The following is a 13,505-nucleotide window of genomic DNA, read 5'->3' as shown; positions in this document are numbered from 1 at the left end:
ATATCAGAACAGGTTTTAGCATCCCTGCGTCATGTATGCTTGATTGGTGCTAATATATTATCAATGACACTAGTTCCTTTAATCCAAGCATACTCAGCTAGAATGAAGTTGCCTTTCCTTCAATGCCCAAAACTCATAAATGGATTTCAGCTCTAATTTGAACATTTTTGCATTTGTCAATATTAATTGGAATCCCATACTTTCAATATGTGACTCAAATCCCATATATTATCTTGCATTTGGATCCTAAAATGCACACAACTTTTTTTCATAACAATTAATTCCCTGTTCCACGTGTTATTTTTTTAATTCCACAGATAAATAATATCGTATTTGTATGGTCATGGCGGATGAAGTAGGACAGATACATGGACAATATTGTAAGACATTGGTGAGATTAATACATAACGTGTTTCTTTGTTTTACGATTTTACTTGGTACACTAATATATGGAAAAAGAGAGGGAAAAAATATTTATTTTGTCTCATAATCATATGGAGTCTCTCTTTTCTTTACTTTACCCCGTTTCTAAAGAAAACTTCTTTCGAAAAGATTCTCTTATTTTGTTACCGAAAGAACACAGCGTCCCACAATTTCTTATTTCTTTTTCTGCTTGCAGCTAATATCAACTACAGTCAGACAAAATAAATAGATAAAGGCATAAAACCAAACTTTACTTCAGTTTTGTCATATATTTATTCAGCATTTTCAAACCTTTAATTAAAGCGACCAAAAAGCTTCATAAAAACATTATTTCTCATTATTGGGTAAAAATAATTTTCTTTTCTTCCCCTCCTTTTTCTTTCATTATGTTGAAATTTTATGACACTGGCCTATAAACAGCAGGAAAAGTTACCAACCTTCGGATTTTTTTGTTTAGATTCGAATAACCAGTCATTGATTATTGTGCTTCCTCTCATGATGATAAACCATAATGATTTTTTTTAATCTAGAAAACCATTTACAATGGTGATACCGATCCTGTCATCACAGGGAAATTAAACAAGAGATGGATGCATGCATGACTTAAAAGTTTAATTACTAGAAATACAGTTTGCACTTTGCAGTAGCAATTCCTACAATGATGTAGTCAGTAATTTATCACATTATTATTTCATGACTTTCTTTGCAGGCAAGGTTGTTGAGAGAATCCGCTAATTACGACTTTGGAGGTCCTAAAAACATATATAGTTTTGCTGCAGTAGAAAATATCCCAATGCATGTTTAGTCATACTTTGTAGGCTCTGGGACCAGAAACATTCGCTGTACTTGTGTCTCCTTGACCACCTCCAATTTGTTGCAAACCTTATACTTAGTTCAATTTTTTTCCTAGCATAATAAGCACCTTGCCCCTTGCCTCTCATTGGTTAATGTAAGCTCTTAATGGTATTATTAGGTGTTCCGATACATAGAATTATCTTTGTTACGGATCAGTTAAATTTTTTACCGTAGTTCATTGTCAGGCGAAGTGGAGGTTAACGTGGGTGTCTGCATAATTAGTGTATTCAGTCTGTTCTGCACGTTCTGAAGCAATTTCGAAGCAAAATGATGGTTAATGTAAATTCCATGTCGTGATTCAATTATGAGTCTTTCCCAGTTGATTTCCAAGAATAGATCTACATCATGTTTGCGTCAGAGCAAAAAAAAAAAAGACTAAACTACATGCGTCATATGACGAATTGGAGCCTTAATATATATACATAAATCGTAATATATCTGTCGAAAGGTTCGATAAAGACAAATTTTGAGTGTTGTTTTGTCATCAAGAAAGAAGATTTATGGATATTGATTGCAAATCAATACAGAAATTCATGGTCTAATACATGCTGGTTGCAATAAATTGTCTTTCTTGAATCGTATTATCGAGTACTTAATTAACCTACGGGACCATATATGAAAAGTTGTATTGTACGATTTTAATGATAATGTCGAGATAGAAATTAATATGATCTTCAAGTTTGAACTTCATTCATGTATTTGACACAATCAACTATGATCTTCAAATTTCAAAAATGTCTTTTCTTTTTACAGATATGGTCGTTGGTTAATAATAATCATGCCCTTAAATATATGATCAAGAGTTCAATCTTCAAGTTTATGTGTATAAAAAAATATCTACAGAGAAAAGTCAACTTGTTTAATGAAGCTTGTATCTGAAGTATTAGTTCTTAGCTTAAAATTGACCCAATAAACTATCAAACAAAAGTATCTAAATGCCGCTAAAGTTTGTATTAAACTATTGATAGCACTCTATGCCTCCTTAGTGGTGAAACTGCTAAAGATCTTTGAGAGTCAATCCTAAAAGAACTACGGCAGACAATTTTTTTTGAAAAGCCAATAAATAGAATTATTGACACCAGGTCATAGCACAAGCTGTGCATAAACTGGATTCATTAAAAGTTACAATATGATGCCAAAGATACGAACAGTTGATACAGAAGAATAATGGCAGCAATGGCTTAAAAAACATCTCAGCCTATACATGAAATAAAAAATAAGCAAAGCCAATATTCACTCCTGGAAACCGAAGGCACTTTTCAGAAACTATGGCAGACAATTAACCTATCGGTTAGTTTATATAATGTAGCTAGCAGAACGTGATCATACTATAATCATCTGTCAAATCCACTCTCACTTTAGCTTTGCTGCTAAATTTACACTCTTCATGATGTTCTGCAAATCTGACGCTACACATTTTCTTGTCATGTTTAAACATGAAAATTTAGATTTAGGAATTTGTCTTTATTCCCCCTTTTTTTTCTTCTGAAAATTAAACATGCTCAAATTATGTGCAGCAATGATTTAGACTCCATATATGGAACAATACTTTTTGGCTTTGGCATTCATTACTCCCGCTCTGTTATTTTCATGTGGCTCCTTGTTCTGTGCATCAATAATGGACATCACACATTAGCACTTATGTATTTTGGTAGGCAAAACTAGTCGTGGGAGACAGCAAAACCTGATTTGACTTCTGATTCAATTTCGGAACGTCGGTCCTTAATTACTTCACCATTAGCAATTGTTTGTCAGGCGGATAGGATAAAATTGGGGAATCCACAAATCAATCAAATTAGATTTTTTTTTTTTTGAGAATTTGATTATTTTATTGGATTGATTTTAATTTAATGAATGTAATTAAAATTAGAATGGATTACAAGTTTGATACTTTGTATTTGACTAAAATTTAACTCACTTCGTATATAATTAAATTATTAATATAGATACTTTAGATTAAGTATATTTCAATCTCATGTTAATATATTATTTATCTTAAGATAATATATTATTTGAGTTTTTTTATTTTATTTTAAGGTAATATATTGTTTTATAAATAACACTCTTGAATATATATTTATAATTCACTTTTTTTTCTGTTTATTATATGAGTATAATGTTTTATGAATATTAAATTTTAAAAATATTATGACTATTCTTTATATTCTTACTATTTTGAGTTTGAAAATTTATTTTTAAGACTTACAAAAAGTAACATTTTTAATGATCCAATTCCATAAATAATTTAATTCAATCTAATTAAAATTGGATTGGATTGAATTGAATTAATAAAATAAAAAATAAATAATCTAATTTAATCCAATTAAATTTAATTAAAATAGATTAAAAAAATAAACAAAATTCAACGCATTACAGACCACTTACACCGCCTAATTGTTTGGGTCAATGGCTGCATGTCAACCTTATTTGCAAAGATGGATGTATATGTTTATATACGTGCAAAGTAATTAATTGGATCCATTTACTGCAATGCCCATTATGCTAATTAAAGGTGAATGTTTAATAACTAATGTTTTATATATATATATATATATGTGTGTGTGTATTTTTATTCTGTGTATCTGATTCCTGAACTAAAACAATAAAAAAAACTCCATTACTTAACTAATTTATGTTTTTTTTAACTTCAATTTTATTGCATGTTTAGCGTATTATAGTCGTAATGGAAATTTATAAAAGTGATGATTCGTCTTCTAATTTAGATGATTATGATATAATTCTCTTTACACTTATTTTTATTCTTTTACATATTTCAAGATAATTTGTTCTCTAAAAATATGATTTATAAAATCAATTCTTCTTTCTTTTATTATTTATTTTAGTCTTTATATTTAATGAAAATAAAGGGACTTTACTTTCTAAAAAGCATTTAATTTTAAATTTCGATGAAGAATAAAATTAATACAATTAAACACGTTTTCTATTTCTTAGTTTTCAAAACATATTTTGTAAACAAATTCAACCAGAAAGTTTCTTTTTATTTTTCATTTCTAAAACAGTTTTTGAAATAAAATTACTAAACAGATTTTTTTATTTATAATTTTCTTCTCAAGAACAGTTTTCAAAAATTATTTTCAAAACCTTTTTTTAATAAGAAAAAAATTAAATTAATTTTTTAGTCCTCTGATTTATTATTTAGATTTTATTTTATCTTTTAATTTTTTTAATTTAATTTCATCCTTTAATTTTTAAAATTAATTTAAATTCATCCTTTAATTTGATTCTCTAATTTTTAAAATTAATTTTTTAAAATATATATTTTACGAAAGTTTTAAACATTCATAAAATATGATTTCTTATCATTTAAATTTAAAAATAAAATTAAATCAATTTAAGAAATTAATGTATGAAAATGAAAAAAAAAATCTAATGAAAGAAATTGAATTAAAAAATAAATTAGGGAGTAAAAAAAAACTAATTTAAGGAATAAAAATTGGGAAGAGAATCAAACAGGCACTAGTGTGTCAAGCAATCTTCCGCAAATTTGCTTCTTCCCCGCTTCCTCTCCGAATCACTCCGACAAACACCAAAACGCGATTGCATTTCAAACCATAATCCCGTTTTCACCGTATCGTTTTCCCTATTTCAATTCCTCTCAATATTGCTATCGTCTCTGGTTCTCGTTCGCAACTCCTGAGTCCTGTGACGCATTCGCGTTGGCGAACGAACGCTCTTGGCATTCCCGAAATCCCTCAAACAGCGTCAGTAACCGCAATTCAAAACCCTAAGCCATGGACCGTGACGACGACCCTTCTGCACTTGCATGGCTTTGGGTCATTGAAGCCCTGTTAACTTCCAAAGAAATCACCACTCCCACTTTGCAGGGTAAACAACAATGCTTCAAAAATAACATAACAACTTCATTTCTTTTTAATTTCATATTTTATGAATATTTTTATGTTTAATTTGTTGTTGTTGTTGTTGTTGTTGTAGGTTTCATTGATGCGGCACCTGTGGGACATCATAGATTTAGTAAAAATACAAAGGAATTGGTAGCCTTGAGGTGTTTGGAGAAACTGTCCACTCTTGTTGTTGACCCTGAAGCTTCTTCTAACTTGGATTCCAGATTTGGATTCAATGTTTTGGGGAGTTGTCAAGATGTCCTCAAAGAAATATTGGGCAAGGTAAAACATTTTTAAATTTCAAGTGTGTTTGATATCTGGGTGTCAAGTATTAGAGTCGAGTTTGCCTCGATTTGATTTTAATAAAGATAAGGATGTTTTATTATTGTTGGGTAAAATTGATTTTGAGTTATGTTGACAATTTTACACCAAGTTTTACATCAAACTTGCTTTTATTTAGGATAAAAACATTGAAACATAAATTACTTCGCTTCAAAATCAATTTTAACCCAAATTAATTTTGCATAATTAATTTCATTTTAAAATCAACTTTGCAAATTAATTTCATTTAAAATCAATTTTGCAAACATTCATCCAAAGACACTACTAAATCACAGTTTGATACGTAAGTAACATAGTTTACTTTGTAATAATGTTAGAGGCTATTTGAACTAATTCGGTGACTCATTATTGAGCGGCTGTTTGTTTTGAGAAATGTTTCTTGTTTTTATTTGTTGTGTTCATGAGCAATTACAGAAGTGTCACTTGATTTTTTATTTTATTACTTTTGTTGGGCTCTAAGTATTTTATTTGTCATATTTGATGGTGGAAGCTTTATTGTTATTCTCATTTAGATAATTCTCACTCTTTATGTAATGTGTAAAGCAGATCCCTTTATCAAATCTGAAAGTGGCTGGAGCAGAGCTATTGAAATGGGATATTTGCCCATTTATTAAGCACAAAAGAGCTGTCACTTTTAAATGTCACTTAGAGCAGGTAATGGAAGTGCCATTTTCTTTTGAGAACTCTCCTTGATGAGATTTATTCACTTTCGTTCACCATTTTTTGTTTGGTATGTTTCTTTTCCTAATGCCGAATAGCTGAGAGAATCGATCTTCAAAAATACTCATCCAGATACTGATTACTTGAAAGAAACAACTAGATTATTTCCTCAGAATAGCAGTAGGGTTTGCTCTAAGAGGAGTAGGGTTTGCTCGGCTGATGAAACAGATTTGCCCTCTAAGAGGAGTTGGGCTTGCTCAGCTGATGAAACAGATCATGCTAGGAATGGTTATGGGGTAGAAATATCAGGTGATATTGTGTCCCAAGGTGAAAAGATTAACCTTGAAACGAAAAAGCAGGCAGAGCAAAATCTTTCTTTGAAGTGTAATGAAGAGGATCGATTACTGATATGTGATGCAAATGTTGTCCAACCAGTGGTTCCTGAATATGTTATGACAACCACCATTATACCCCATCATACCTCTGTAGCTGAGCCTTGCAATAATACATCTATGGATGAAACTGACAATACTGCACATCATGCCATTCCAACAAATGATGCTAATGCAGAAAATAATCAGCATATTATTAATTTTCACCAACCCAAACAGACAGAACCAGATATTACATCTTTAAATCTCTCTCAGAAGCCAGTTGCTAGTGATAAAACTGTATTTGATATGGTTAATGGCTGCAGAGCTGAGTTGTCTAGTGATAGTGATGGATATCACAATGGAAAAAATGATCTTGAAGCAAAAAAACATGAATTCCTGTGCTCCCCCTGCACGGTTGATCAAGATTTCTCAGCAATGACTGAATCAATTGAACAAAATCTTCGCACGGTTGATCAAGTTTTCTCATCAATGACTGAATCAATTGAACAAAATCTTTGCATGAAGTGTCATGAAGGTGGCCAATTATTGGCTTGTAAAACAACTACTTGCCCTTTGATGGTGCATAAAAACTGTCTAGGTGCATCTGCTCAATTGGATGCAAAGGGCAACTTTTTTTGCCCATTTTGTGCATATTCTCATGCTATTTCAGAATATCTTGAATCTAAGGAAAATGCTTCCTTGGCAAGGAAAGAATTAGCTATCTTTATCAGTAAAGGAAAACTGATTCAAGCTGCAGAATTTGTTCATGAATTTCATAGACAAGAACATTGTTTTTCAAGAAAGAACAGTAAGTGTGAACACATTCATGTTAAAAACAATGAAGATGATCAGTTAGCAGGGTGTGAAGACAATAGAGAAGATCATGTTGGTGAGCATGCAAATGAAGCCAATGATCTTCAATTTGAAAGAAGTAAGCAACAAGCAGAAGTTTTAAGAGAAGAGGAAATAGGTAAAATGCCAACTGTTGGAAGAGTTGAAGAAAGCGAAGTGCCAACTGACCATGTAGATGGACATGTTGGTGATAAATTTGCTAGTGAAAAAACAAATATTGCTCCTGAAAGCAATGCTGAAGAAGTTCCACAAGAAATGACAAAACAGCACAATATTGATGGAACAATAGAGCCAGTTTGTGCACAAGATACTGGGAAAGAGAAAATTTCTGAAGATGAAAGTGAAAAGCATAGTAATCCTCTATACTCATTGAGATTCCGTAAACATGAAACACAATGGTAACTTTCTACACTTTCCCTACCATATGTGATTATTAACTTCTGATTAGTTGAGCTTCTAAGGAGTTCTGCCTTATTTGGGCATGTGCATTGGTTTAAATACTTTTGGTAATTTTCTTAAGGGTATATTTCTTTTTGTTTCTTATGCTATGAATACTTTTTGGGATGTTGAAAGTTAGAATTATTGATTCAATTTTCTTAATAAATTCCTGAAGCTTAGCTTGAGTTTTGGCTTGTGTAAGTTACTTTTAGGGGGCATTTGCCTAAGTGCTTGTTTGGTTGAAGAGAGGAAATTACTATTCAAGAATAAATTTTCAAAAAATAGCATGGGTCCCACACCTCTTTCTCTCTATTTTAATTCAAATATTTCTTCTCAATTCTCTTCCATTCTTTTCTCTTCCACGCAACCAAACTCACCCTAAGAGTTGGTTTTTGATTTTTGAGAATAGTACTCTGGGAATGTCATTCATAGGAATCTATTAGACCTGTATTTTACTTTGACCTTCCCTTGGAATATTGTAAACTGTTCCCAGGAATCTTCCTATTTTTTGTTTGAGAACATTCCATATTTGTTTATATTCCAAAAATATCCCTAATAACCAGTCTAGCAGATACAACTAGGAGGAAAACACTGTTGCATATTTACCACAACCACAGCCTTTTCCAATAAGTGGGGTCAGTTACATGGATCAAATGATGCCATTGTATTTTGTTAAAAACCAATGGTTTAACTCAACGTCTAAAATTATTGGGCTATCTTCCATTAGATCAACTCTCTTAACTGGTTTTGTCATTGGTCTTTTTTAAATGTGTCTAAACTCTAAACCATCTTAGGCTTGACATGAATCTACCATCTTTTCCTCAGTAGGTATCACTTAACAGTTCATCTTGCTCTCTAATATTCATTCTCAATTATATCTTTTCTTGCATTACCACTCATCCGATCTACAACTTGGATCTTATGCTCTTGTTGGCCCATGTTGCCCAATATTCAATATAATGCACCACTGGTCCTATGGCTGTAGTAAAATTTTCCTTTTAACATATGATGCATTCTTTAATTTCTTTCATCCAGCTTGAATGATTTACATCTCCCTCTATTTCTCTGTTGCTTTGTATAAATGCACGATAGATCCTTGATACCTATACTGGTAGTATGGTATGGTCTCTATTTTTCACTTCCATGCCAGTGCTAGTGGCCTCTTGAATCTTCCAATACCAGAATTTAACTTTGCCAAACATAGCTGATAAGAAAAGAAGAAATGAAAAATCTCACCTTCATTTTGTTCTGCAATCTCAAACCTGTGCTTTGAAATCCAACTCCATCTCCTTTCAAACCTCATCATTTTTCCAAAAAAAAAAAAAAATCCCATCTCATTCTCAGAAAATCCAGAAAACCCCAGGAGTAATTTCACCCTTCCAATGCTTCAACTCCATTTTTGCTAGATGGTATGCTGAATGGTGGAGTGTCCAATGGAGTTAGTCCAGTTAAGCTGCTTGTCATTGGCATTGGCTGGCTCTTGTCCCCTGGGACTCGTTCAACTCCAAGCAGAGATGGCAGCAAATAGCCCTCCAAAGGAAGATGGCAGAGGAATGCAAGAAAGTCCTTTGATAAATCTATGTAGGAGTTATAAACATGTTTTCTGTTAACACAAGCTGTTAGGCTTGTGTGCTTTGGTTATAGTTTTTTTTTATTCTATTATAGTTGCAGACTCTTTGTTTTCTCCGTTTATTCCATTTTCCACCCAAAAACGAAGTCTTGTTGTTCTTCAATGCCCTCAAGAGCACCAGGATTATGCAAAATGGTGACCCTCTCCTGGCTCCATGCTTTTCAACGTCACCTTTGGCTCCACTTCATCTGCTTCCTTCTCCCGCATTAGACCACCAGAAGAACCCTATTAATTGCTGGTTTTGTTTTGTTTCATTGATAATATTGTTTGGAGCATTATTCCCCACCAGCATATATCTTACCAAGACCTCGTGGTTCATGTTCTTAAGCAAGACTCAATGCTGAGGCAGGGCAAAACTAAACTGTCAGGAGGTATATTGAAATACAAACACGTTTTCTAAATCTTGAAAATTTGGAAATAGAAACTACTTTCAAAAAATGAAAATAGAAAACATTATCTCAAATCAAATGGACCCTAAGAAAATCATTTTACATGTTTCCGAACTAAAGCAATCTCAAATTCTTTTTTTCTAACAATCTAGAACTATTCCTATGGAATGGGTATAAACCCATCCCCCTTTCTCTAGTGGAAATAATTTGTAGAATCCTAAATTATAAAATATCTTTGAATAAGTATTGTGCGGACATATTTTTCATACATTGTACTAAATTTGGGAATGTGTCATCCCACCTCAAGATTTCTGGGAATGCAAAAATAATTCATGAACCAAATGCAGCCTTTATGGTAATGATTACCTTTGCAGGACTACTGACATTATTGTGGTAATTCTAATTTGATTGGTTATTTTGACTTACAGTAAACCCCAAGCAGGCCAAGTATTTCTGGGTAATCAGTTAAGGCGAAAGAAAATTCCGTGGACAGCTGAGGAGGAAGAGAAGATAAAGGTATCATTTTTCTTCTTATCACTTATTCCAACCAGTATGACTTGATACTTTATAAGTAGCTAGCTGCATTATGTTTCTGTGCTATCATCATTCGTCAGACGTCTATTTCTTTGTTATCACAACAGTTTTTCTTTTTTTATTTATTTATTTATTTAGAACAATCTAATACTGTGTAAAGTTAAAGGATGTGGATTGTTGGACGTGTTTGCTCCAGCCTGAGTTTTGAGGTTTTATGTATCTCAAGATATAAATGTTTTCAACTGTTGTAATAATTGCTTCGTTTCTCTGTGAAGGAAGGAGTGCAGAAGTTTGGCAAGGAATGGAAAAAAATTTTGCAATTTGGTTCTCATGTGTTTGATAAGGTTGGTAAGCGTCGGACACCACATGACCTGAAGGATAAATGGAGGAACATGTGCAAAGCTCACTCAAAATCAAAATGACTCATTTTCATCTGGCTGCCAGTAGTTGAAAGTTAGATACAATTAGTATTGTCGCTACAAGGTCCCAGGTCTATCCTAAGCTCACTCAAAATCAAAATGAGAGGCTTCATCTCAAGTGATACTCTTAGTCAATTCTGTCTGCTGCTGCTGTTCCTCATTTTCATCTGGCTGCCAGTAGTTGAAAGTTAGATACAATTAGTATTGTCTATACAAGGTCCCAGGTCTATCCTAAGCTACTCAATTTGTTTATGGGTAAACCTCTTATCTCTTGTTAAAATATAACTTATTAGATCTGGATTGAACCTATGTGTCATGCACTTCCTTGCTGATTTGCGGAATTATCTGTCACTTCAGTGATATTTTTTTTTAAAAAAAAGAAAGAGAAAATTTTGCATCTAGTTGAGACTAGTTCCTCGTGTACATAGTATTGATTGATAGAAAGGATAGCACCCATATCTATATATTATCTGTGCTAATATATATGGTTCGAGCAATGTTTTTGTGTAATATCTTGACCTCAAAATGTAAGAATTATGGTTCATGGATCTTTCTTTATAGCTTTAAAATTCAGTTTTCCTCTTCCTGTCCCCTAAATAAATGAAAATAAACAGTTAAAGTTGATAGTAGTTAGTAGAAATTTTAGTTTTCTTCTCTGCTGATCCTTAATATTTTATGAATGAAAACAAAAATTAAGAAGCAGATTGCCATTTGCATCAAGATGTTGTTGGCATGGAATATACATTCTCTTTTTGGCTCGTAAATGTGATCAAATTTCAATATTTACTCAGTATCCTAGGATCATTTTGGTTTATCAAACTAATCCGGTTGAGTAAACTGTATGACATTTACCTAATGCAATTTCATTTTTATCTTCCCTCCGGAAACATTTGGCAAATGATATTTTATATTGTCACAGCTAGTCTCCTATTACACTTTACGACTTCACCTTTACCCTTACAAGAAATTAGCAAGATTTTGTGCTAAGAAAGAGATCATGGAAGTGGTGCCTTACATGCCATTTAAATGTGTTTCCTGACAATTGTGTAGTGGATTTTTGTTTTGGTAAGGTGACTCTAAAGGGTTAATGAATCATACGGATTTTGTTCCACATCTTGAGTTCATTTCTCTTTTCGATTTCTTCCCTTCTCATTCAATTGCTTGAAATGCTATTAAGTGAGTTGAAAGTTGTTCACGTAAATTGAAAAGAACACTGTCTTAGTTAGTAGAGAAATACATGAGAAATTGAGAAGAGAAATAGAGATAACAAGTCGCAATAATTTATTTTGGTTTTAGAATTTGACTCAATCTATTAATTGTAAGTTGTAAAACAGTTTTAATGATTTTATTAAATACTAATAGTGAGCTGTAAAACTTATAAGAATTATGAAGCAATACAACAATATTGAATTACTGATTTCAGGGTATTTTTTGTTAAAATTTAAATTGATAATATTTTTTTATTACTCAACCCAATAACTCAACCTAATTAAAACCGGGTCAGATTGGGTTGGTTTGCTAAAAAAATGAAAGGAAAATTCAATTAAGTTTTAGTCTAAATTTAATCTAATTTGATCCACAATCTGAATGTGTTATAATCAAATAGGTATAATTTAATTGATAAGACATGTTGAGTTTGTGAGGAAAGACATGAGTTGATTTCTGCAAAATATATTTTTAATGAAAAATTTTAAGTGTGACTAAGTCTTGGATTAAGAATTAGTCACATAGTCGATTCAATAGTTAAAATTTGTAGAGATATTTCGGGTTTTCTCCCGTAATCTAAAAGATCCTAATTGTGGTGGTTGAAAAAAAAATTGCTTTTATAAATTATTTCAATAATTGATTATATTTATAATTAATTATTGTTTTAATTGACCATGTGAAATAAATTGTATGTTTGCATATAATAAGGATTTTTTTAATATAATTTATTATGTTTGGGTTGTCTAAAATTAATTTGGTTTGATTTTAGTAAAATAAAGGTATATATAAATTATTTGTAGCAGTTAGTTTTATAGATTAATTAATTATTGATGGTAAAATGAGAAAATCAATATCAACAAAAAATAATTTGTTAACGTTCAATTACAATTTCCAAATTTTGTTTATCATTAAAAACTTTATTCTTTTTAAAATTTATAATTCTTTCCCATTTATTAGGTTGTAATCTTGAAAATTAACCTATTCAAGCATGCAATAATTAATAGGATTCTTCCCAAAGAATCTTAAGAAAATATTAATAATAGAATCGATACCAAATCCCATATTCCTTTCCAATTTTCTTCAATTTTCAGCTTTAAAGAATCATTTATCCAGGGGTGATAGTAAATCCAGATTTTCATCAGGGAATTTCTAAGGAGGTAGAAAAAGAAACAACGAAAATTATTCTAAAAATATATTTACGAAAAGTGTTTGATATGAAACTATTCAATTAAGAATGCATTTTTCTTTTGTTTTGTGAAACGATGTAGAAGAGTAAAAAATATTATCACCATTTCAATATATTTTAATAAACATGTAAATTATTAATATTTTTATATAATAAATTGAGAACCCATGTTGTTATTTAGTCGCTACAAATAGAAACAAGGAATGAGGTAACTCCTCCGTCCGATATTTGGAAACCCTAAAAATTAAGCATGGAAGACCAACACTCTCTGGACAACTCCAAAGGAATGGGACATCTGATTCCAATGGTTGAGTTGGCCAAGAAGGAGAATTTC

The 13,505-nt window shown here is 31.6% G+C and overlaps 1 protein-coding gene across 2 annotated transcripts; it reads left to right on the top strand.

The window, feature by feature from the left end:
• Positions 1-4,734: 4,734 nt before the first annotated feature.
• On the top strand, positions 4,735-11,360 carry LOC114408405. 2 transcript variants are annotated; one of them, XM_028371445.1, is made up of 6 exons: positions 4,735-5,124; positions 5,233-5,423; positions 6,030-6,137; positions 6,242-7,767; positions 10,255-10,342; positions 10,640-11,360. In XM_028371445.1, exons 1-6 carry the CDS (start codon positions 5,031-5,033, stop codon positions 10,733-10,735), a joined length of 2,103 nt encoding a protein of 700 aa, XP_028227246.1. In that variant the 5' UTR covers positions 4,735-5,030; the 3' UTR covers positions 10,736-11,360. The 2 variants fall into 2 exon arrangements, with proteins under 2 accessions (XP_028227246.1, XP_028227245.1); XM_028371444.1 differs by having other exon boundaries at positions 4,736-5,124; positions 10,636-11,360.
• Positions 11,361-13,505: the final 2,145 nt, after the last annotated feature.

Source organism: Glycine soja, chromosome 4 (assembly GCF_004193775.1).
Source record: "Glycine soja cultivar W05 chromosome 4, ASM419377v2, whole genome shotgun sequence".
Classification (NCBI taxonomy): domain Eukaryota; kingdom Viridiplantae; phylum Streptophyta; class Magnoliopsida; order Fabales; family Fabaceae; genus Glycine; species Glycine soja.
Note: the sequence above shows the minus strand (reverse complement) of the source record. Positions and strands in the feature narration are given on the sequence as shown.